A 25995-nucleotide genomic window follows, 5' to 3' on the forward strand; every position below is an offset into this window, starting at 1 on the left:
AATTTTTAGCTTCTACTTTAATAATGGATCTACATGTATATTCTAAAGTAATTTTGTGGTTTAATCTTGTTAAAGTGGCTATGCGGTCTAAAGTGGTTTTGTAGGCTAAATCGGATTTTGTAGTCTAATGTCGCTATGTGGTCTGAACTAGTTTTGTGGTCTAAAATGATTAAGAGGTCTATAATGGCTATGTTGTTTACGATTGATTATTAGTCTAAAATAGTGGCTTGGTGGTCTAAAAGAACCTAACATTTTAGAGAACTTAGCCTTCAAACAATGGGTTGTTTTCTAAATTCTCAAAAAGCCACTGGTGTTTCACCCGAATTACTTGCGACCATAAATTCTTCCCTCCGCAGCCAATTGAGTTAGCGTTCTACTGAAGTCAATTGAGCTGATAACTGACTTAACATGCAGCAGCCTAAGTACTTGTTCTTTTGCTGTCAGATGTAGTAGCGCTTCCTTTTTACTGATGCAAAGAGATCTTCAGCAAGACAAGTAAATGATTAATGCTTAGATCAATCTAACTTGCTTTCACATTTGGACAGAGTTTAAAACTGATCTCTTCATCATTGTTGGCCGTGACAGAGATTTTGTCATTAGTGCCCGGTTTGGTTCATTTCTAGCAGCCTTTTTGCAGTCATTGTTTAATGTCATTGTGTATTCATTTTAAAATTTAGAACAAAAAAGAAAATTCAAATCAAATTTATTATTGTCAATACTTATTATCCTTTTTATGTGAATCTGTTTCTTATATCATAAAATTGAATTTATATTTGTAAGTCTAATTAAAGTTAATATTAAATTGAATAGAAAAATTCTATAGATAATTTTGGATTCCCAATGCTTAGGGAACATTTGTATGGGGTACACATGTTCTCTGATATAAGGAATGGTGTCATCTTTGTTGGTAGTAAGTATGAGCATGGTTAATTACTGTAATTAAATTAATTATGTAATTAAATAATTAACTTACATTAATTAAATCATAGCTGACAATCTATTTAAGTAAATAATGTATGTAAACTACATTAACCATATGCCATTGTCGCACAGATTTGTAATGTGACACTGGCATATCATTGAACGATACATAGAGAGAATAACTCCAAGTTTATGAATATGTTTAGCCTTAAATGATAGCTACATGTTGTCTACCTTTTATTAATTGATAGATATTTGTAAATATATATTTTTACAAGTATGCTTTTGAGGGAGTTGCAGGAAATATGAAAGCAGAGTGAATAGTTTCTAAAAACATGTAAGTTTCTGCTTAGTAACAGAGTGAGTGGCCCAGCTTGGAAATATTCAACACACTTTAAGGTTTGTTTTTGTTTGATGTGTATGCAGTATGAAGACAGCGAAAACAGCATTGGCTACTCTTACCAAAGCGTGATGTTGGACTGTGAGGATATTGCCACTGTACAGCAGAAAAATATTGGGATGGATGACTACTCTTGTCAAATATACTGCGGAGATGGAGAGACTGGTGAGTGATGTTTCCAATGTTTAGTAAACACTGCTGCTTAAAAATGTAGAACACTAAATTTAGTAATTTCCTGATCTCCAGAGATGTACTATACTTACTTGGCAAACTGTAGCTAAATTTTAGCTCAATTTTGAAAACGAAGTTGACACTCAGAAAGTTGACACCCAAAAAGTTAACACTTGGAAAGTTGATACTCAAAAAGTTCACACTCAGAAAGTTGACACTCACAATCTTCACACTCACAAAGTTCACACTCACAAAGTTCACACTCACGAAGTTCACACTCAGAAAGTTGACAGTCAGAAAGTTGACACTCGGAAAGTTGATACTCAGAAAGTTGACACTCAAAAAATTGACACCCGAAAAGTTGTTTACTCTTTACTGTCGCAAGTTCCCCAAAGTTAGTCTTTATACAAACACCTAAAAAGCAGCCATTTTATTAGTGTGTGCTGTTTGGCTCCATTTCACACATACAAAAATAAGCTTAATTTGTCGAGGTAGCATTTCATCATGAACATGCTCAGTCTGTAACCTGAATCGTATACTTCTCCTTTTACGTGTTTTGTGATTTTGTACTTCAGGAGATTGTGTGAATCATGAGTGTGCCTGTAACACTGGCTGGTCAGGGCCTACATGTAAAGCAGCCATAAATAAATCTCCAAATGCTACCATATATAATACATGCTGTGATGTCTCGGAGGAGGGTTCCTGCAGCCACATTAATGTTGGTAGTCAAGGATTTCTGAGCAACTCTACTTATCGTTGCTTCCTTGATAACGTGAGTGGAATTTCTTTGCTATCCTTCTGATTATTTTCTTTTCCTCTTCCTTCTTGTTATCCTTTCTTTTCTCTTACTCCATCACTTTTCTTTTTTCTCCCGGCCTTTCTTTTGTTTTCTCTTCATTTTTCTCTTATTCCCTTTATCTGACGCTCTCACTTTTACTCCCACGCTCTATTTATTTTTTTCACTCATTTTTACCTGCTGATTTTTTTCTTTTTACATGTACTTCATTTTTTTGCCTTTTACTATTGCTCAAACGTCATCTGCTTTTGTCAATTTATTTCCATTTTCTGTCATTTTCTATCTCAATACTGTGGTTTTCTTCAGTCCATTGGTAGTTATCCCAAATTGTTGATATTATTATTTGCATATATGTTTTCAACTGTTTTTTATTTAATGTTTTTTTCGTAATCTATTGATCATAGATAAACTACAAGGTAATAAATGCTTATGCTCACATAACCACTTAGTATTACCCAATAAAACATTTGAATGGTTCAAAACTCTTTTTAGCAAATAATATAAAACACAATCTGAATACTTGGCTCACCAACAAAAACCTCAAAAATTTTGTAACTTTGTATTCATACTATTTAGTTTCAATTTATTTTTTACCATTAAAACAAGCATTGAGATACAGTCCTTTGTGTGTATAGTTGAGAAGTAAAATATGGTATAATTTAACTATTTTAGGTGTCAGGTGGAACACTGGAAACTACTGGGCGCTATGTCTACCCGTACCAGCTGACTTGTAGTTATTTAGTACCGCTGACACCTGGTCGATACTTAATCTCCATATCAATGGATAACAAAGAGAGGGGTTCGCCAGCTAATTTTACTGTATATGACTCAATGTGTATGTTCTGCTCCGGTGAAAATGGTTCTTCTTTGATGGTATGTAAATACTTTGTAACATTGTATCTTATTTGTTAGAATGCTAGCTCTTATTAAGCGCTGCTCTGCAGATACGCTGCATTTCCTTTATTATTGTTTAGTTTGAAAGCCTAAATATTTGCATTTTAAGGATGTCATTTTCAAGCTTCTGTAAACTGACACAAAGTTCCAAATTATGGTACACAACTTTTATTATTATTATTATTGTTACTATTGTTACTATTATTACTATTGTTACTATTATTACTATTGTTACTATTATTACTATTATTAATACTATTAATCAGTCAACTCGCTGCCCCACTTGAGGTTGTCAAATGTAATAAGTAACTTAACAATTATTCTACAACACAGCAAAGCGCTCGATTGGTGGAGGAGGTGGAGAGTGGGTGTACAAAGCCGCAAGTCTTGAATTAGGCTCTTGTCGCAAACAATCTTTTTTGTAACCTTTGCTGTGGCCTTGCGCAGATTCATGAACAAAATCGACTTTTATAATAGCAAAGAAAACTATTTGTTTTGCAAATATATTGGATTGGCATTAGGTTTAAATTCACAAACCTACTGAATGTGTTTTGATAATGTCGGCAAGTGCCATATGTTATGAGACAATGTGAGCATTACTTGTTGACACTTCCATGCAAGTGTCTACTTATTATGTTGACACTATCTATAAAAATTATATCAAAATCTTTTAAACTTAGTATGCAGTAAATCATTTCTAATGCACGGTGAAGATTTTTTTTGTGTCAAGTTATTAGCATGACTTACATAGTTTCTTGCTTTTGTGAACTCGCCTTATTACTTTTGTTAAAAAGGAAGAGAAATGCTACATAGAGAGCAGCTGCTGGAATGCCAATGATGTGAATAGTCTTAATCCAGCTTCCACCTGCGACCCGTCTTATGATCAGTATAACTGGAGTGTAACGACTAACGCACCTCTTAGTACAACGACTAACATGCCTATTACCACCACGACTAGTACGCCTACTACCACCACGACTAGTACGCCTACTACCACCACGACTAGTACGCCTACTACCACCACGACTAGTACGCCTACTACCACCACGGCTAGTACACCTCTAAGAACCACTGCTAACATGATTATTAGCACCACAACCAACAAAGCCAGTAGCATTACTACTACGATACCCACAACTGAGTCTACTAGAGCTATCTACAATGTTACTAGCACCTCAAGCACTGTCATGAGCACTACACGAAGTCCCACCATTAGTAAGGCTACTAGATTTATTAATATCTTGTCATTAAAGCTTATAAACAGTAGCATTGCTGTTTTCTGTTGCTTTCACAATTTTTTATTGTATTAGCCAGCAAAGCTGACTTTTTGACATAAAAGTATAACCTTTATGCTATATACAAAATCTTTTGAAATTTTTTACATCACATTCGCTGCAATATTTTTTTTATTGTTGCTGTTTGTTGATTATTATTTATGTTAAAAGTTAATATATTTATTTCTATTGTATGCAAGCTGATGTTTCATAATAAATTTATAAAATTGTTGTTTTTGCAGGTACAGATTTGTGCCGACAGACAGGCTGCGAACATTCTTGTGAAGCTGATGGTTCTGATAGAATAGTATGCACATGTGACTACGGTTACAGGCTTGTAGATGATGAAACTAGTTGTATTGGTGAGTCCATTAATTTTTACTATACGCATTTTGAAGTTATCAGCTCTTTGCTTTTTAAGAAGAGTTATGTTTTGCCTATTGAATAAAGGATTTTTTTCTTGTATACTAGATCTCAATGAATGCAATTATCAAAACGGAGGATGCGATGACACATGTGTGAACACTGCAGGAAGTTTTCACTGCGCCTGCTCAATGGGAACAGTTGGCTCGGATGGAAAGAGTTGCATTGACTGTAAGCACCAACTTTAATTTTGATTATTGTGCAAATTATTTTCAAAGGATCACAAACAGAATGTCCATCATGGCATAGCCTCCCATCAATGGCGGACATTTTGATAGAAAAATACCTAAGATAGCTGGGACATGTGCAGATGAAGGGTCACGAGCAATTGCCAAAGCAGTTATTATATTTACAACTCTACAAAGGAAACAGGAATCAGGGCAGACCTAGATTAGGATACGAAAATGTAGCAATGCGTAACATGACGTTGAAGTAACTAGGTCCAAACAGAGAGCAAGAGAAGGCAAAAAATAAAGCTGCATGGAAGTCAGCGATAAAGCCTTAACCATAAGACAGTCATTGTCAAAACGACTGACTGCAAGAGTGTGAGAGTGAGCGAAAGAGGCGAGAGAGGAGAGAGAGACGAGAAAGAGAGAGAGAGAGAGAGGAGAGAGAGAGAGAGAGAGAGAGAAGAGAGAGAGGAGAGAGAGAGAGAGAGGAGAGAGAGAGGAGAGAGAAAGAGGAGAGAGAGAGAGAGAGAGAGAGAGAGAGAGAGAGAGAGACAGACAGACAGACAGACAGACAGACAGACAGACAGACAAACAGACAAAGGAGAGAGGGAGAAAGGGTGAGAGAGGATGAGGAAGAGAGGATGAAGGAGAGAGGGTGAGAGAGAGAGAAGGAGGGGAAGAGAGAGAGAGAGGGAGAGAGAGAGGGAGAGGGAGTGGGAGTGGGAGTGGGAGTGGGAGTGGGAGAGGGAGAGAGAGGGAGAGGGAGAGGGAGAGGGAGAGGGAGAGAGAGAGGAGAGACTGAGTGAGTGAGTGAGTGAATGAGAAAGCGTACATAGTTTTGCTTTTGCAAAATCAAATGCTTACAAATTTAGTTATAACTTTACGCTAACGATTGGCAACTATTGAATTGATAAAAACTCTAGTTAGGGTGTGACATTTAAAGTTAGGACTAGTGCAGCCAATGAAAATAATATCACAATATATGTCAATGGAGCCACTTAACACTCAAATTTGAATGTAATTGCCAATGTAAATATGAGAAAGACAAACACCCAAGCGAATATTTACATCATTTTAGGTAAGTTTGAGCACATCTTATCTTATAGCGTTTTAACTACAATTAAGTTTTGTCGATTATAATCATCAAACATCCTGGCAATCAGACTGCCTAGAACAACAAACAAAATTTCAAATGATAGAAAAACGTCTATACTTTCTGATAAAATTCACTAAAGTTTGGCTCAATAACATTTTCAACAAGGAAATAGACAATACAGGAAATAAATGCAATTAGACTATAGTTTGTAAATTACATATTAATCATTATTCACTTCCCTCTCTATTGGTTTGAGTATTATTACAGTTCTACGCTGTGATCAGTGCAGCCATCACTGTGATGATAGTTCTCCGCCAAAATGCGCTTGTCCACTTGGATTGATGATAGCGTCAGATGAGAAAACATGTATAGGTAAGCTCCTGTTAGTCAGTCGTGTCTAAGATTGCTAAAATGTGTCTACAATTGTGCGCAGTCATTAAAGAACATAGGAGATGCAACGAGATCAGTTTAATTTTAAGGTGTTTAAATAAATGTTTTATTTGACTGCTTTATTTTTTTATTGTTGTATAGTTCCTTTATAAACATTAGTGCAGTCAACAATTTTACATTATCTAAACATTTGCCATTTTTGCTAACGTTCTAGTAATAGTTCTATAGCAGTAATAGTTGTATAGCAGTAGTAGTTCTATAGCAGTAATAGTTCTATAGCAGTAATAGTTCTATAGCAGTAATAGTTCTATAGCAGTAATAGTTCTACAGGGGTAATAGTTCTATAGCAGTAGTAGTTCTACAGCAGTAATAATTCTATAGCAGTAATAGTTCTATAGTAGTAATAGTTCTATAGCGGTAATAGTTCTATAGGGGTAATAGTTCTATAGCAGTAATAGTTCTATAGCGGTAATAGTTCTATAGCAGTAATAGTTCTATAGCAGTAATAGTTCTATAGCAGTAGTAGTTCTATAGTAGTAATAGTTCTAAATAGTAATAATAGTTCTATAGCAGTAATAGTTCTATAGGGGTAATAGTTCTATAGCAGTAATTGTTCTATAGCGGTAATAGTTCTATAGCAGTAATAGTTCTATAGCAGTAGTAGTTCTATAGCAGTAGTAGTTCTATAGCAGTAATAGTTCTATAGCAGTAGTAGTTCTATAGCAGTAATAGTTCTATAGCAGTAATAGTTCTATAGCAGTAATAGTTCTATAGCAGTAGTAGTGCTATAGCAGTAATAGTTCTATAGCAGTAGTAGTGCTATAGCAGTAATAGTTCTATAGCAGTAATAGTTCTATAGCGGTAATAATTTTATAGCTCGTTGCATCTCCTATGTTCTTTAATAACTGCGCACAATTGTAGACACATTTTAGCAATAAAATGTGTTACAAATAAATACAAATAAATACAATAGTTTTTTGTATTATAGTAAGATAATACAAAAAATCAAAGCTGTGCTATGTAGTGTTTTATGGGTAGTTTCATGCTAGTCATAGTGTTATGGCTACATATCGCAATGTGATGATATAGATTTATGATATAGAAACTGTGATACAGATATGAACATGTAGTATTATGTATATAACTTATCACAGGTTTTAATACTTTTATATGTTCACTTTTTATTACATCATTAGTATTTTTATCTCGTCATAGTGTTTTGCACTATCCTACTGACAGTTTTAAATATTTATTCTATATGCATTAAAAGATGTAACTCTTAAACTTTAATTTATTAAGCACTCCAAATAAAATGTTATCCTTATTATTATTATAATTATTATTATAATTATTATTATTATAATTATTATTATTATAATTATTATTATTATTATTATTATTATTATTATTATTATTATAATTATTATTATTATTATTATAATTATTATTATTATTATTATTATAATTATTATTATTATTATTATAATTATTATTATTATTATTATTATTATAATTATTATTATTATAATTATTATCATTATTATTATTATTATAATTATTATTATTATTGTTATTATTATTATTATAATTATTATTATTATTATTATTATTATTATAATTATTATTATTATTATTATTATAATTATTATTATTATTATAATTATTATTATTATTATTATAATTATTATTATTATAATTATTATTATAATTATTATTATTATTATTATTATAATTATTATTATTATAATTATTATTATTATAATTATTATTATTATTATTATTATTATTATTATTATTATAATTATTATTATTATTATTATAATTATTATTATTATTATAATTATTATTATTATTATTATTATTATAATTATTATTATTATTATTATTATAATTATTATTATTATTATTATAATTATTATTATTATTATAATTATTATTATTATAATTATTATTATTATAATTATTATGATTATTATTATTATTATTATTATTATTATAAGTCATCTGAAACCATATTTTAAAAGATTAAGAATAGATACAAGGTTTCATTTTGAAGAGTTGCTTCCTCCTGTGCATCAGTGCTTAAATTGGCATTACTGGTTTACTCTAACAACATATAACAGTGGTTATCTTCAACAATTGCCAAACCTTTTTTTGTCTATTGATATCTGATCTATTTACACAACTTACTTGTAATTTGAAATGACATCTGAAGTTTATTTAGCAGAGGTCAATGCTGTGAGTAGCCTAATATCTAGGCAGCAATGCTAATATTAAATACCATAAACCATAAATGACGGGTCTATAAAAACATGCCAGCTATATATATCAGAGAAAATTAAAAATATCAGAGAAAATTAAATATATCAAAGAAAATTAAGTTTTAGTAAATAAAAGACGTTCCTTGGCAGTCCCTACATAAAAAGCTGGTCTCATATGTGTTTAAGATATCAATGAATGTCGTAACAACAATGGTGGATGCGAGGAAACCTGCACCAACCTGGATGGAAGCCATCAGTGTACTTGTGATGTAGAGTGTCGTCGAGGCTATATACAAGTTGATTACAAATGCATATGTAAGTATATCACATTTGACTTCTCTGTAGTATGTAACGCGGTATTTAAATGTGAGTTCGAACCCTACTTGAAACAATTCTTTATCCTAAAATGAAAAAGGTCATAGTTTCTCCACTGTTAGTTATGAAGCATAAATTTAGTCAAACCTTTTAATTGTTAAGGGTTGGTGGGTAGGGCGCACCGCCCGAACATGTCATGGTTTAGAAAGGAGACCAAGAAAGCTAAAGCTAATATAGTTGTTTGTTCAAAAGAAAAAAAATATTTGGTGACACACAGCTTTAAATAACACTAATAATAGTTAAATATACACTATTTAATTTAAGGCTACTAACCTAATATACAGAATTTAAGCGTAATCGTGAATCACAGGCTAATAATCAAGTGATCATTCGAGTCCAAATCAGACTTTTTTAGCGTCACAAACTTGGTAAGAGCTTATTTATTATCTGCATAGTTATTCCAAAATGCAGCGAGGAGGTAGAGTGGTGCGGATGATAGTGTGCCTGGTCGCTATGCTGAAAGTTGAAGTATAATTCTTATGTGACGCAGTTGTCTTCTCAACATTCAACCATGATTTCAAACAGACGGACACAGCTTTTATTATCTAGTGAAGATTAGCTAAATTCCCGGCGTTGCACAGTATTAAAAACAGCTTACAAACAGTGGCATGTAATGTAGTCACCTGTCATGAGTATTTTAATCGAGATAACGACTGATATTGCCTAATAAATCCGTTGTATTTCGCGTAGCCTAATTGGTTCGGTTATCATTTCGTGAACAAGAGGTTACGAGATCCAATCCAGCACAAAACCGATCTTTCATTTCTAGACTATAACAGCTACATATAGCTAGACAGATAGAATGACAAACGTTGAGATTTATATACATAGACTAGTATACTGACAGTCTCGTGCGCCGTGAAAGACCATCAGGTATAATAACTGTGTGCACAACTATTCTTAGCTGTAGAAAGGTAGTCGAGTTGCGCAGATGTAATGTAACCATTTTTTCCAAAGCTCTTAGCATGGCTTCTGGTAGACGAATAGACACGGCTCTCTTTATAGCAAATGATTTTTTCCCTGAATTTTTTGTATCATTACTGATAAACTGACATGTTGTTACCGCCCTCCGATAAAGCAGTTTTCACAATATGGCCGCTATGTTTGAATGCCATATTCTTGTACGGGAGCAGTTTAAGGTTAGATGTCCTTCCAGACATCTTGCAGCAAGGCTTCAACCACAGACCTCCTATTCGGCAGTCCAGATTGTTAGGCACTCTACCTTTTACTAAATAGAATTCAAATAAACGATAACCTGCTATGTGTTTGGTCAGCCTATATCTTATGTATGCTTGTGATGTAAAAGGTTTGTCAGTGTTTCTTGCATGTTCAATCAGCTCTTGTCTGTCAAACAGGAGGTTTTAATCTTCATCCATGTAATCAATATATCAATATATATCATTGATGTAATCAATATATCAAGGTCCCTACTAGATGATTTTCCGGCTGCGGCAGAACTTCTGTTAGCACTATTCGTGTCACAGACAGCTACCAAGAAAGGCCTCTAATTTTATTTACTGATACCAAAAGTGAATTAAAACCTTAAAATGAGTGTTAGAAATTTGTTCTTACAGGGAGATGTGAAATCGACAATGGTGGCTGCAGTCATATATGTAATGAAGACGGATGTGCTTGTCCTGGACGAGGACAACTCGCTGAAGATGGGAAAACATGTAAAAGTATGCCATTTACTGGTCAGGGAGGTTATAATCAGCGCTGTATCAGAATATCAAAACTACCCATTTCCATTTCTAATAGAGAATGCTTAACATCTTCAACTCCTAGGAAAAAAAATTATCGTTTTTGAGTGGTTGGCAGCCAAATCTCAGCGACTCCAAGATCTTGATATGTTGGCTACTGACACAAACAGCGTTTGACTAACATATATTGTCCTAACTTATATTGTTAGAAAATTCACAGCTAAAAAGTTTTCTTTTCGTGACTTGTTAGAAATTTGGCTCAAAAATCACAGCTGATAGTTTTGAAGTTTGGTGTGTAAAAACTAGGGTAACAAGATTGTCTTCCTTCTCTCATCCTTCCTTTTTACCAGCCTACTTACTATAGGTAAAGTATTATTGCTCATTGATGTTGAATTGTGTCCAAGCTTCATTTTTACAGATGTATGTGAAGAGGACAATGGTGGATGTGATCATAACTGCCACACCTCTGAAAGCTTTCTACCCACTTGCAGTTGCAATGATAGATTTTTCTTGCAGAGTGATAATAGAAGCTGTGCTGAAATTCCACCTCAAGGTACACTAAATACTATAATATATATAATATAGATAGTATTTATATTTTTTGCATGCTCTGTGGTTGTAAACAGGGATCACTTCTATGCCTAAACAAAATCGAGTAATCCCTCACTACTTTCACCTTTTACGGTTTAAGTACTTCACGGTAAAAAAAGTTTTTAAAAAATAACAAAAATTTAATTAAAGAACATATTAAAAAGTTAAAATACATAAATCTTGGAAATATTGGAAAGCTTGACAGCTGCAATATTTTCCGACATATCCGTGTTGCCTCAATAATGTCATCGGTTTACAGCGCACAACGTGGACGAATAATCAAAGAGAGGACAACTCCAATATATGGCAATACAGTATGAACTAGTTTTTAGACTATGGCCCTCGGCAGTGTTTAGACTAGTTTGGTGGGTGCTAGTCAATGAATAAAAACACTACAAGTATGCAAAACTAGTTTCAATTGGTCAACTGGTGCACTAAGAGACCAATTAAAAAACATTAATTGGTATCTTAGTTTACTAGTTTAAAACATTTAAACTGATGCACTAAGTTTAAGTTAAAAATATTTTACTTTAACAATATTTAGGTTTTTAAATGTACTAGCAAATTTGAAATGTATTAAACGTATTTAATATGTATTAATCTTTATTGTCAATGTTTAGGAAAACATCACTTATGCTTTCAACATTCTTTGACTATTGACCTAATTCTAATTGACCTAATTGTAATTGATTTATTAAAATTGAAGGTGACTTGGTTGATCAACGGCACCTGTCTTTATGGTTAAAAACAGTGTTATATTATTATTCCAACACTCTAAATATTCACCAAAATTATAGCAACTTGGTTTATGGCAGATTTTAAGGTAATACGCATGTTTAATTATTTAGCTTATAAAAATAAGCAATTTTCCTTGTAAAAATTGTTGATTGGGTAGCAACAAAAATGCATGATTGAGGACAAACATAATTTCAGCAGAGGTTGGAAGAAAAAAATGGTTGCCTTTTAAAAGAAGTGAATTTTTCTGATACTGATAAGTATATTAAATAAATATAAAATAAATATTTAAAATAAATATTTCGAGGAAACTTACCGAGTTATTTTTACTAGAAATTTTAACCTGCATTTTGAAATATTATTTTAATAAAAACTCCCAGCTTGTAGTTTTTAGTAAAATAATTAATACTTGAAATCTTAAAAGCATCTCTTATGAACTTGCATATATTTTTGCAAAATTTATACCAATGATGATGAAGTCACAGGAAGTTTTTAGAATTACCTCTACTCATTCGTTAAGATTCATGGTCAGACAAAAGCACCTGCTATTGCATGCCCTTGATTTTGCAGACCCATGCCTTATTAACAATGGTGGATGTGGCCGTGCTGAGTGTCAAGCTAGTGCAGGTGGTTCTACAAACTGTTTCTGCTCCGGAAAGCTAGTCCTCATGGTGATAAATGGCAGCCAGGACTGCCTAAACGAGTGCCCTGAAGGTCTTGTTATGAACACAATGACTGGAGTTTGTGAAGGTAAATCCATATTATCATCAGACACTGATATCGTTTATCAAAGTTGGGGTTACAAAAAGTTTATCAGCCAGTCATTTTGTTGCAGCACTGGCGTTACCTTCAGTAGTCGAATCACTGTTGTTATACATGCGTTGTTTGTAGTTAGTTTTTGTAGTAGATTTAATAGATTACATACTCATGATCTGTGAATGCTTTGTCTGGAAAAATCATTTGAATTTTTCCCACTAGTGCTGTCTGTAGGTGCAATTGTTCTACATGTATACTTTTTGAAATAGGTTGGAACTGGTTGGAACTGGTTGGAACTGGTTGGAATAGGTTAACTGTACTTCTCTTTTCCAAGCTTGGTGTTTTTATTAGATGCGGCAGCTCAGTGTCATGCTTCTGAAGAGTGCAGAAGCGGGAAACAGTTGCATATTTATAATGCTTTCGTTACTTATGACATCACACTTTTCAGAGCGTAGAGTGCTGCTAGCAGTAGGCTTGACTACTTATCTATTAAACATATTAGATGAATCCTTAGTGTTGCTTTGATAATAAAAAAGTTTTTGCATAGAAAATTTTATTTTTAATTGGCCAAGTTTTTTACCCAATGAATCTGAGTAACTTGAGCTAGTTAATCTTACTATAATAAGAGTCGTTATTATAACTTAAAAATGTGGTTGCGTCAAATTTAAGTTGATCTTAAAAGAAAGCATTTTTTTCTCTATCAGTTGATATGTTGTTTGTTGTGTTACGCGATCGCATTGCCAAGATATTTGAAGATTAAAACCGAAAAAATCTGATCGCCGTAAAAACGCTCAAGCCACAAAAACGTGCCCAGACTTGCCCAAAATGATGTCACGCGTTAGACAATCTGTCTCTATCTCTCGTATTCACATCGGCTATTTGCGATAAAAGTCTAGTCCTACGCGGCTCTATTGGCATATATCTTATTTTGTATTTGCTCATGTTGGCTAAAATAAAATTTTAAATCCAGCTACAGATGCATTCTTATGAATGTTTCAAAGGCCTCAAATAACGAAAATTGAAAATTTGTTCTACTCACTTTCTCCAAATGTTGTGCAAACATTTGGGTACCGACTACCAGTTCTACCGGTCTACAGTAATTAGGTCAAGCAAACTAAGTTGATTAAGGTCTCTGTGTTGGCGCAGTTCTCAATTGCCAGCGCTAGGAAAATATATTGTGTCATGCTCTTTAAGCATGCAAGATGAACAGTGAGTATTTTAACCAATTGACATTGAAAATTGGCGGGTGTAATAAGCCCGATGTGCACTATTATTATGCCCTACCGCCAATTGGAAATGTAGCCTAGCTCTTTAAGATGCTTGTCTGCAGACCTGAGATTCTGAGTTCAAATCCAATGCGAGGGGAATTTTTCATTGCTAAAACTTTATTTCTATAACTGCTGAGATTTACATAGATATAGAATTTTGCCTACATAAATGCTGGCAGGGATCAACAAAAGTGAGTTGCTTGAAGCGAGTGCTAAAACTCTCAGACTCAAATAGCGGAATGATGAACGACTGCGGTAAATACTTGTTCTGTATCACGAATAGCCTAAACAGAATCATTAAAAGTTCACTCACACAAAGCATTCTTATCGTATGTTTGCAGATGTGGACGAGTGCCACCTGAACTTGGATGGGTGTGAAGACATATGCAATAACACTCATGGAGGGTTTACATGTTCTTGTCGTCCTCCATTTAAGTTAGACACAAATGGCAAAAATTGTACAGGTAAAGCATTTCAACTATTTCACTATTTCACATGCTTTTGATCTTATATCAGGTTTGATACTGTAGCTGTAGACAGAGCCAGTCTTTATTAGCTTATTAAACTTTGTCTAAACTCATCTCAGTAGTTGAGACTACACATAAATAAGGGTGTAGCGGTAGCACACTGGGCTGTGAATGTCAGATCCGTAGTTACAGCTTTATTCAGAGATCTCAAGAAAGGCATTTTATCTTAAATAGCTCCTGTGTCTCAATTTGGTGTCAAAACATGGCAATAGTAGGATAAATGTACATGTAAATTAATCAGTAACGATATACACAAAAAATAATATGGGGAATCTTTTTCTGGAGATGCTCGAACAGTGTTGGGTTGAGCTAATTAGAATTAATTTGTGCAAAACAAAGGTAGGATTACTCCTAACTTACTTGTTTTCCGATTTGTGTTACACATTAGTAAATAGTTCTAGCTGTACTATGTACTATTAGAAATAAAGTGACTACGAATAAGTGCACTGTCACTTTTCATGAGTGCTGAAGTCTCAGTTAGATGTGTGAAAAGTGTTTTTTCGTTTTTTTGTTGAAAAAATGTGAAAAGAGTTTTCCCCGATTTTTTCATTTTTCACATCCGTTTCACACACATTTTTGCTATGGTGTTATTTATCTGGTTTTTGCAAAATATGCAGTTGAAAAAAAACTCTGTACTCAGTTATATATGAATGCACGGGCATTTTTTGTTTTTAAAATATTATTCTGAGTATTTATCTGTTGTAAGAACTAATTTATATTTTGCTAAATGTAGTAAATTACACAAAACAATTAGGGTAAAAGTTGGCCTACATCAGTTAATTGTGTTCACTTTCCCTTTAGATCAAAGCACAGTAGTGCCTACAGATCCTTCCAGTAGTCAGTAGAACTTATGTCTGAAGCTGTAGTCAGTGGGCAGACAACTCATAGCTATACGTTTTATTACCAATCTCTTTGTTTCATTTATAATATCCTTGTGCCACCTTAAGTTTCCAAAATCAATTTTGCTTATAGAATAGGTATTTTCATTGCGTATTATTATTCTATCGGTTTTTAAAATGGTTCCGTTAGTGTTTGTACCCTCTATTAATGATTGTATCATATGATTGACAGAGCAGGACAGGTGCTCAATCGACAACGGAGGATGCGAGCACCTGTGCAGCCTTATCAACAATGTTGAATATGAATGCCTCTGCAGAGAAGGATATGTGCTGGATGTTGACCTGCACTCCTGCTTGAGTGAGTGCATACTTCTTTTTTGTCATATTTTTTGTCTTACGTGTATGTCTTATTTTTCGTTGAGAAAATAACAAAAAAATTTAAAATTTAATTTCAGTTTGAGGTACCATATACTTAGTGCAAGTTATTTTTATAGCCTCAGCTTCTTAGTATCTCATTTGACTTGATACACAGCAACTCTATGAGTCCACTAAAGCTAGGATTCATGTAGCAAAGGCTGACTACTCCTGCTCTTTTAATGCATTTCTTAAAATTGTTGTGAAATATATAATTTTGTAAAAATTTGGAATAGTATTGCACACTAAATTTAAAAAAAAAATTTTTAAAGTGTGTTCTTGGTGCTATGAACATTGTACTTTACTACTTATATAACCAAGTCAAGTGTAAATAAACAAGGTGAGCTCAGTGACTTCTGTAGAGAATGTTGACTTGACCGGATTTTTGCTTAATTTGCAATGTAACGTATAGCCAGTATATAGATCTCTATAAAGGCATTGAATGAAAGGAAGTCTGCTTATCACAATATAGTAGATATGAATATAACACCAATACAGTGAAATAAACTAGCATGAGTGTACATAGCTAAAATAATTATAAAAAACATCAGTTCCAAATTTAAAAAGTGATTGATTTAATAAGTTATAAAAAACTGAGAAAATTTTACTTCGCTTTTTCAATTTTCATTGTTAAAGCTTGAAAACATGAATGCAAAAAATACACTTGATAAATTATTAACAAACAATCCACTGAAAAAGAGAATACGGTATATTGTCAAATTATCAATATTATCAATAATCAAACAGAAGATGACACAGTTTCAGAATGTTTAAAGCTGTAGATGATCGCCATGGACAAAATCTATAAAAAATACTATGGTAACTGGTTGCTGGGTATTCTCGTCCTTTATTCCTTTTCTTCTCATTTATTCCTTTTCTTTTGTCTACCGGTTTTATTTTAGTAACTTTTAACAGCTTAAAATCATTTTAGTGATAACTCTCAGTGTAATATTTTTTGGCATACATCCAGCAATATATATTCTCTAAATATATAAAAACAGAAGATAAAACAACAAATAAGTAAGAAACATCATTTTGTATCTTACTAAACACTATCAACTGCTCACATCTATCAACCTCGGAGCCAAGGCTAAGGAGCCAAGGTTAAGGAGCCAAGGCTGAAGAGCCAAGGCTGAGGAGCCAAGGCTAAGGAGCCAAGGCTAAGGAGCCAAGGCTGAAGAGCCAAGGCTGAGGAGCCAAGGCTAAGGAGCCAAGGCTAAGGAGCCAAGGCTAAGGAGCCAAGGCTAAGGAGCTAAGGCTAAAGAGCCAAGGCTAAGGAGCCTAGGCTAAGGAGCTAAGGCTAAGGAGCCAAGGCTAAGGAGCCAAGGCTCGACTAGCTGCAATTTTGCCATGCATGCGTGCGCATTTCATCATTCACGCCATTCTTTAAATTGTTTCATGGTATTTTTATGGTCATTATGGTTCTACACTTTTTTATCTGTTCTGTTTGTTATGATAAAATAAAGCATACAAAAATCATGGATAATGTGTAATACAAGTTGTAATTATGTTTATTACTTTTCAGCGCGGTGCGAAGTAGGAAATGGAGGATGTGGACGCCGGTCTATCTGTACCATGGTCGGGACAACTGCGCAATGTACTTGTCCACCTGGAGCCTTTTTTGACAACAGCTGTAATGACTGCTCTGGTAAGAGATTTGTTAACAAAAATCTATTTTTAATTTTCACCCATTATTAAATAATTCAACAGTTTAAGTTATAATTATTTGAAAATTTCATTTCTAATGTAACCTTGTCTCAATAACATTTTATTGATATACAAGTTAGTACATCTTTAAGTCTATGAAAGTTACATGTAAAAGCCTAATAGCTTATACAAATGCAGCCAAAAACATATCGCTGCTCCATTTATCAAGATCTTTTTTACAGACGTTTGTGATGATGAAAAGCACAACTCCTGTGGAGACAAAAAATGTTCAAGCGCAAATGCTATTGTAGACAAACCATACACATGTCTATGTCACCATGGAGAAGAACTTATCAGCAATAGTTGTGTGGGTAAGTAGGTTAGATGTCTTTGTGATTGCTTGTGTGATTTGGAGAATGAAAATCAGGTTGATGAAAGTCAGCTAGTGCACATGGGTAAAGGATTTGTCTACTTTTCATTCTTGTCAACATCAAGATGCTCCACTGATTGAGAATTTAATATACAATACTAATAATATAGTATTTTATATTAAATTAAATAGAGATAATTGTATTGTACAATAAAATATAATACAGTTATCTCTTTTTCAGAATTATACATGCTGGCTCAAAATTTTAATTTTTACAAACCGTACATTTTTTTTAAATTATGATTTTTAACAAATGTATATGGCTTTTGAAAAGTGTGTTGGAATTAGTTAAAATTTGCTAGCATGTTTCTAGATTTAGGTAAGACAAACCAAAGACTTGAATAAAAACTGTTGCACACAAAGAATTTGCTGTGTTCTTAAACATAAAAATACATCTATAAGATTAATTAAGTTGCAAGTCTATATAATATTTTAGGGTTTCTGCACATATTTATTGCTAAAAAAACCGCAATTTAAAAACCACACACTCTCATTTATCATGATGGAAAGAGAACCTAAATTGTGGTCAGTCTATCAACTCGGCTCCCCTGTAACTTAGAAACTCTCCTGATGACACCAACTATAGTGAGCAATAACAAGTGGTTGAAATGTACGAATATGTTTGCATCAGAAATTTATTTTTTACAAAAAAGTTCAAGAAACTTGCAGCACAGTAACAAGCATTAAGTCACATCATCTTAATTATCTCGAAATATCTAAAAATCTCACTCTTCTTGCTTTGTTTTTTATATAGCTGAATTTGAGTTGTTTTGAGTTGTGCTTATGAATGTAGCACGCTGTCACCAGAAAATCTGTATTATTGACTACAGAGCAACCGAAATTTTGAGAAATGCGTTGTAGGAGCAGACGACTTTAATCAGAACAAAAGAATGCAAAAGGATGGTTCCTAAGTTCTATATATATATTAACTTGTTAAGCTAAACAAAGTGTCCATTACCAAGTAACTCTGGTAGGCTTCAGTACATAGTACACAATGACGCTACGTATGAAACACAATCAATTTTACACCTAAGAATTTGGATTAAGTGATATATGTTTGCAGAAATTTGTGTTATTGTAAAAGGTCTTTTACTCTCCCAAGACAGTATAGCAAATAAACACACCAAGTGCTTAATCACCAGAATACATATATATTTCACAGTAAATATATATGTATGTATACACGTAGTCCAATTCAATCAACAAATGAACAAACGTGCAGAAAGTGTGCACAGTACTCTGCTGTAATGATCTTGACAGGCTCCTTATATACTGTAAGTCCTCGTGCTCAAGCTGAGCGGCTTGCGCTCAAAAACAGATGACTCACGAAAGAAAAAATAATCTTCCAACAAGCCGCCTGCGGTGTCTAGCCGCCCTTACCAACAAGCCGCATATGCCCACAGACCGCGACTAACGACTGAGGTTTTGTTGTCCTTGACCCCTTCGGAAGCGAAAGTGTTGGGACAGGTTTCACTATACCCCCATTCTCTTGAATAAATAAACAGTCTACATCAGTATACGTGAAAAAAATTTTCTTTTACTTCCAAGTTCGAATTAAAATTCCTGAACCCTTGCATCAAGAACTTACTTGCCTTGCCTCAGCTAGATTTTTATCTGCTTCGATGTCAGCAGGTATTAACACGCTTCCAACCGCTTGGCTCTCACTCGTGCGTCACGAATTCATATCGAATTAGAACGACAAATTCTTTTTTAGTCTAAAGTATTCCATAAACATGACCTTGAAAATAAACGAGTAGGTTGCTAAAACCCGTACATAAAAGTGTATCATGACTAAGATTCTATGGTTATAGCGCAAAACTGTGCAAAGACCGCATTTATCGAGAAGCCGCCCTAAGCCCCACGTAAGTTTTAAAAACTTGGCTTTATCCGCGGTCTATTACCTTGCACCAGAAGCCGCGCCCAAGGACAAGCCGCGCGGCTTGAGCATAAGTACTTACGGTATCAATTCCATGGCAATAGGCTTCACCTCTTTTCTATCTTCTCTCCCGATCTTTGTTCTCCTTAGCCTACCGAGTCGGCTCACTGGCGACCGAGTCTCCAGCCATGATAGAAGACTGTTCGACGGTACCGGTGCTCGTAGGGTCAGCCTCGTTAGCCCTGACGCTCGGCCGTAATGAATATAAAGTAGAGGGCCACTTTAATGGACTGACACAACCAACTGAACAGATATTGTCAGTAATATTAATAAATGCAGTGAAAGTGATGTAGGAAGCTGGACATAAATGATCTACCGTAATGTAAATGCAGTGAAAGTGATGTAGGGAGCTGGACATAAATGATCTACCGTAATGTAAATGCAGTGAAAGTGATGTAGGGAGCTGGACATAAATGATCTACCGTAATGTAAATGCAGTGAAAGTGATGTAGGGAGCTGGACATAAATGATCTACCGTAATGTAAATAGGAAAAAGGTTAAACATTTTTCTTGGGGGAAGCTACAGTATATGAAGTTCAGTTTAACATTATTATATATATAACGTTTAATATTATTTTACTAACATATTTAAAATACAACACTTTTAGATGTAGTTTTCAAGTTCAGTTTAAAATTTTTAATTCCCTGAAGTCCGCCCTTTAGAATGTTAATCATGGTGCTTGACTCTTGATGCATATTTATTCAGACAGTTATTCAATTTCATTATGCAACAGTCATCCTTGCGTCATTTAGCGTAATCCCTTGACCATATGGCTATTCCATAGACGGATGTACAATTGAGAGTAAGCATGGCTGTGAGAAGCACTGCGTCAACCACTGGAATGGTGTCTACTCTTGTGGTTGTGATGCAACAGATTCACTAAATGAAGATGGAAAGACTTGCTCAGGTAATTCTACTTTGAGTATAGAGTTGTCTACGCTATAGATAGTATGTTTCTGTCGCAATGTATATATCGAGAGGTCTCTAATTAACCTGTTATATACCATAGTTATCTAAATATTATTTCACAATGGTATTTTATTATGAATAGTACCCTGGCAGTCTAGTGTGCGGTGAGAGATTGTCAGGTGGGCTAATGAAGTCCAAAAAATGAATATCGATTGGTGCAAGTGGTAGAGTTTTGGTCTACAAAGCTGAATGTTAGAAGTGCAAATCCTGTATAAGGTAATCGTTTTTTGCAACCTTTATACGTGGCTACTACCAGACGTTTGGAGATTGGAAAAAGATTAGAACAAAGATTATTTTAAAGTAGTAGCATTGCTTTGATAGACAGCTCTATGTAAGTACTAAACTTTGGTATATCACATTGAGAATGATTCAAAATCTGACAAAAAACTAATTTCGTGTCTGTAGCTGAAATACATGTGTGAACATTTGCTGCTTGTAACAATTGCCTTTTTTATCAAAATAATTAAATGTTCTTCTAATCAGCTTTATTGTGTTGTTGCAAGCAGTTTCTTTAAATAAGAATTAAAATTCAGGCATTTTGAAGGATGATTAAAATGTAATGAGAATACAATTTCCAAATTAAGCATTGCCAAATAGAATAACTATTCTCCCACGTAACCTCAACAAGTAGAAATATCAAACTGTGTTCATAAGCGAGCCAGTTCTTAACTTTTGACTGAAGGGTTTTGCCTTGACTCTGTCTAATCTATGGTCACTTTCAAACATGCTGGGCAAAAAAACTGTTTGTCAATCAAATGCTATACTCAAGGAATGAAAACTCTACGCTGAGAACTAAGTGTAGCTACTGCCAACTTATTCAAAACAGGAGTTTTTGCTACGACTGTACTAGTCTATATGATACACCCTGATTATACTAGTTTATATGATATACCCTGATTATACTAGTCTATATGATACACCCTGATTATTTTAGTCTATATGATATACCCTGATTATTCTAGTCTATATGATATACCTTTTTATTTTTTAGACAAAGATGAGTGTCTAGAAGGAATGCACAGTTGTAGTGACACATGTGTTAACGACGCTCCAGGCTACCATTGTGAATGTCCGAATCACTTAAGGCTAGATGTAGATGGTTTAACTTGCATTGGTAAGTAGAATCATGCGCTATACTGGCTCAAATTTAAACAGTGTTTTTTTATCATCACATCAGTATGCTTGCCAGTTCTATGCACTTTGAGGGATTGCCATGAGTAATCAGCTCATGCATAATTATTTCTTGGGGTGATAAGATAATTGAATAGTGTAGTGGTAGTGTGTTTGTTTTTGATCCTGATGCCTTGGGTTTGATTCCTGTGTGAGGAATTCATTTTTTCCTAGCACTTTTAGCGTGGCTATTGGCCGACAGACAGACACCGCTTTCATTATAGTAAATATTATAATTATAACACATTAATTAAATCCTACCAAATGGAAGAACTATTTATATGCATAACCTCATAAAGTATTAATATTTACAGTAGTTGTGTTCCTAAGCTAAAGCCATTTCTGGCTGTTAACTGATTATTTTTGCCTTCACTCCGTCTAACTTATGGTCACTTTCAGGCATTCTAGAAAAGGAAACCTGCATAGTCAGGCAGTAATTAAAATAATTGTAGTGCTCAACTAGTATACCAAAACCATTCTTGAGCGTGTCATCAATGAGATCTATGATATAAATGGATGTTGTCATTATAATGTTGCAAAGAACACTCTGATCATGCTCGCTAAAGGATCTTTGGTTGCGCTGCTAATTGTAAAAAAGTTAATAAGCTTAATATTTCTTTAATTTTCAAATGCAGAGTATTTGCAAGAACTAACAGACTCACACACATGCACTCACACACGCGCGTGTGAGCGCGTGTGCGCGCATGCACACACAATAATAAAGTGTGATTTATTAGGAGATGCGTATGCTGTAAATATTCTGCAATGCCAGAAGATAGTTGATTATTTATCCTTATAATGACAAGTAATTGACTGTCACTTAAATAAAGTGACAGTCAATTACTTAATATAAGTTATTATATAGTCAATCGACTATATAATAACTTATATAGTCGATTGACTATATAAGTTACTACTCTATATACTATTACTATAAGTTTACCACTCTATGCGATACATTTATATGATATATTATACATCATCGCTTCATATTTTCAATACGAATTGCAGTGTCCTATATGCAGTGCATTTAATCCATTAGATAATTATGATGTGTCCTTATAATTTATATACTTATAAAACTCTAAACAACTTGTAACCTCGCTTGAAACTGTCACACTAGAAAATAGTATAGTCGGTAATGATGTAGCCTGTCTTGACAAACTGTTGTTTTTGCGGAGCTGTCACCTCGTTGAGCGGGCGAGCAACAACAGGTTGTGTTTGCGAGTGGTTGTGTTGCTCGCCCGCTCGACGGGGGGACAACTCCGCAAAAACAACAGTTTGTCAAGACAGTCTGTAATGATGGTGCTTCAAAAAAAATTGCCTTGTACGAGACTTGAGCTCATGATACTCAGTGTGCCAGACCGACACTCTATTACGAGTGGTAATTGACTGCCTTGTTTTTTAGCCTGGCTAGCAGTAAGCCTGGTGATGTCTGGGAAGTCTTTAATTTTCAATAAAATAGCTTGACGGAACCAGATGGAGTATGTAGACTTAAATCATTTAGCCTCCTTATGGAAGGCAGAGAGCATACATCTGTCATGTTTGGATGAAATGGGCAAGAAATTTCTTAGTGTTTAGGCAAACTGACAGACACTAGTAGAACTGGAATGAAGTCATGAACAAACCTGTTTTATAAAGTAAAACACTACGATGCAGGCTTTTGTTTCTTTCTCACTTTGAACCTTCTAAAAAAGTACTTTCTTCTGCGTGTTCGGTTCAAGGCTGAGGATCATGTTGCTCTACTGAAGCAAACAATATTGCACTGTATCGTTCTTGCTTACTGTAGCATTAGACAATAAGTTTATAATTGCAGATTATGATCCTTGCTACAAGTGCCCGCATCTGTGCGAGCTTGACCGGGCAGCAAACGCCTATCGGTGTGAGTGTAGGGAAGGACACAGACTGGCAGCTGATAAGAGAACCTGTTTAGGTACTGCCTTGCTAAATTCTGGAAATATTAGGGAACTGACCCTTTGCTTAAGTGCCTTGATGTTAACTGGCTTTTTGCTTTAAGCTTTACCAACTTTAAAATTAAATACAGCTGACTATTTCATTGTTATGAGTAGGAGATTTTGCTTAAATCACTTTCACGAGCATAGTTTTGTTTATGGCTTTGAAGGCGCGTATGGTTGATGGCCATATATTATTTGATCGACCGAGTCTCAGTATATTTTATTATTGTTTGTATAAACTTAGATGAGTGTCAGTATGTTTCATCATCGTTTATATAGACTTACATGAGTGTCAGTATAGTTTATCATTGTTTATATAGACTTACATGAGTGTCAGTATGTTTCATCATTGTTTGTATAGACTTACATGAGTGTCAGTATGTTTTATCATTGTTTATATAGACTTTCATGTGTGTCAGTATGTTTTATCATTGTTTATATTGACTTACATGAGTTTCAGTATATTTCATCATTGTTTATATAGACTTACATGAGTGTCAGTATGTTTTATCATTGTTTATATAGACTTACATGAGTGTCAGTATGTTTCATCATTGTTTATATAAACTTACATGAGTGTCAGTATGTTTTATCATTGTTTATATAGACTTTCATGAGTGTCAGTATGTTTTATCATTGTTTATATTGACTTACATGAGTTTCAGTATATTTCATCATTGTTTATATAGACTTAGATGAGTGTCAGTATGTTTTACCATTATTTATATAGACTTACATGAGTGTCAGTATATTTTATTATTGTTTGTATAGATTTGGATGAGTGTTTGTCCATTTTATCGTTCTTTTAAAGTTCTAGACGCATGGCAGTAGAGTTCTCTCTTTTTCTGTAGACTTAGACGAGTGTGATGAAGACAACGGTGGCTGTGACCATATCTGCACCAACAAGGACCAAGGCTATGAATGCCACTGTAATCCTGGCTTTGAATTAGATGTCGATGGGAAAACATGCGTCGGTAAGGAAAACCCCAAAAAATACTTCCAGATCTTTAAATGGAAGCAAGCCTAACTAAAATGCTTTTTGGTCTGAATTCACCCTTAGTTTTTTGTTTAAGTTAGCAGGTAATTCTGCCAAGATAGACCTTTGCTTCCGTTTTTAGTATTATGCTTATCACGTAATATGTTTGTCCTTAATAAATTCTTGATGCACATATAGTTTTACAAGCCTATTCAAGTTATCAGCTTTAATGCTATCATGCAATTACTTTTTTTATGTGTTGGCCATACTGATCGATCTGTATTGATTAGCCAGCAGAGAGATTATTTCAAGGTTGGATCTATTTTTCTGCATTCATCAACAATCTTTTCTAAGATTTGAACCCCAACCTGTAATCTTCATTATGTCTGTGACAGCTAGAAGTCTTAATTTGCTTAAAGCGTTACATTATCTTGGGAGATTTGTCTTAACAAAGTTTTGGACTTTTACACAAATTATATTACTTTGGATTATTTTCTTGTTCCTCTTTACTTCCTTTCACACTGTAGTTTTTCATAGCACGTTACAAGTTTTTATGCGTAAATTGGTTTGGTTTCCATCCACCGCCTTACCAACAATATACCGAAGCTGATCTGCATGTGTTCATAAGGTGTTTCATGGCCTGCCCTTAGTAGGAGAATAGTTAAAACATAATCAGATGCAGCAAGCATACCACTGACTGCCTAGAGTTCAGGAATATTTCATTTAACTTATATTCTGTTACACAGACAAACGAGAGTGTCACCAAGACAATGGTGGGTGCTCCCATCGATGTGTGGAGGAGGAAGGTGGTTTCCATTGCGAGTGTCACGATGGATACTTTTTAGAGGCAGACAACAGATCCTGCTCAGGTAAAGATCATGACCTCATGTTTTTCTGTAACTATTGTTAT

At 34.2% G+C, this 25995-nt stretch overlaps 1 protein-coding gene across 2 annotated transcripts in view; it reads left to right on the forward strand.

The window, feature by feature from the left end:
• Positions 1-1346: 1346 nt before the first annotated feature.
• Positions 1347-25995, forward strand: part of LOC137391249 (fibrillin-1-like) — a 28011-nt gene continuing 3362 nt past the window's right edge. The window contains exons 1-20 of one of the 2 annotated variants that reach the window (XM_068077662.1): positions 1347-1486; positions 2068-2264; positions 2961-3161; positions 3977-4397; positions 4699-4818; positions 4928-5050; positions 6413-6517; positions 8983-9111; positions 10746-10865; positions 11290-11424; positions 12768-12947; positions 14563-14685; positions 15820-15945; positions 17527-17649; positions 17891-18019; positions 20800-20922; positions 21976-22098; positions 23971-24087; positions 24961-25083; positions 25832-25954. In XM_068077662.1, coding sequence (XP_067933763.1) covers positions 1393-1486; positions 2068-2264; positions 2961-3161; positions 3977-4397; positions 4699-4818; positions 4928-5050; positions 6413-6517; positions 8983-9111; positions 10746-10865; positions 11290-11424; positions 12768-12947; positions 14563-14685; positions 15820-15945; positions 17527-17649; positions 17891-18019; positions 20800-20922; positions 21976-22098; positions 23971-24087; positions 24961-25083; positions 25832-25954 — 2935 coding nt within the window. In that variant the 5' untranslated portion in view covers positions 1347-1392. The remainder of the gene's footprint in view (positions 1487-2067; positions 2265-2960; positions 3162-3976; positions 4398-4698; positions 4819-4927; positions 5051-6412; positions 6518-8982; positions 9112-10745; positions 10866-11289; positions 11425-12767; positions 12948-14562; positions 14686-15819; positions 15946-17526; positions 17650-17890; positions 18020-20799; positions 20923-21975; positions 22099-23970; positions 24088-24960; positions 25084-25831; positions 25955-25995) is intronic. The other variant, XM_068077663.1, reaches the window with a different exon arrangement.

Source organism: Watersipora subatra, chromosome 3 (genome assembly GCF_963576615.1).
Source record: "Watersipora subatra chromosome 3, tzWatSuba1.1, whole genome shotgun sequence".
Lineage (NCBI taxonomy): Eukaryota > Metazoa > Bryozoa > Gymnolaemata > Cheilostomatida > Watersiporidae > Watersipora > Watersipora subatra.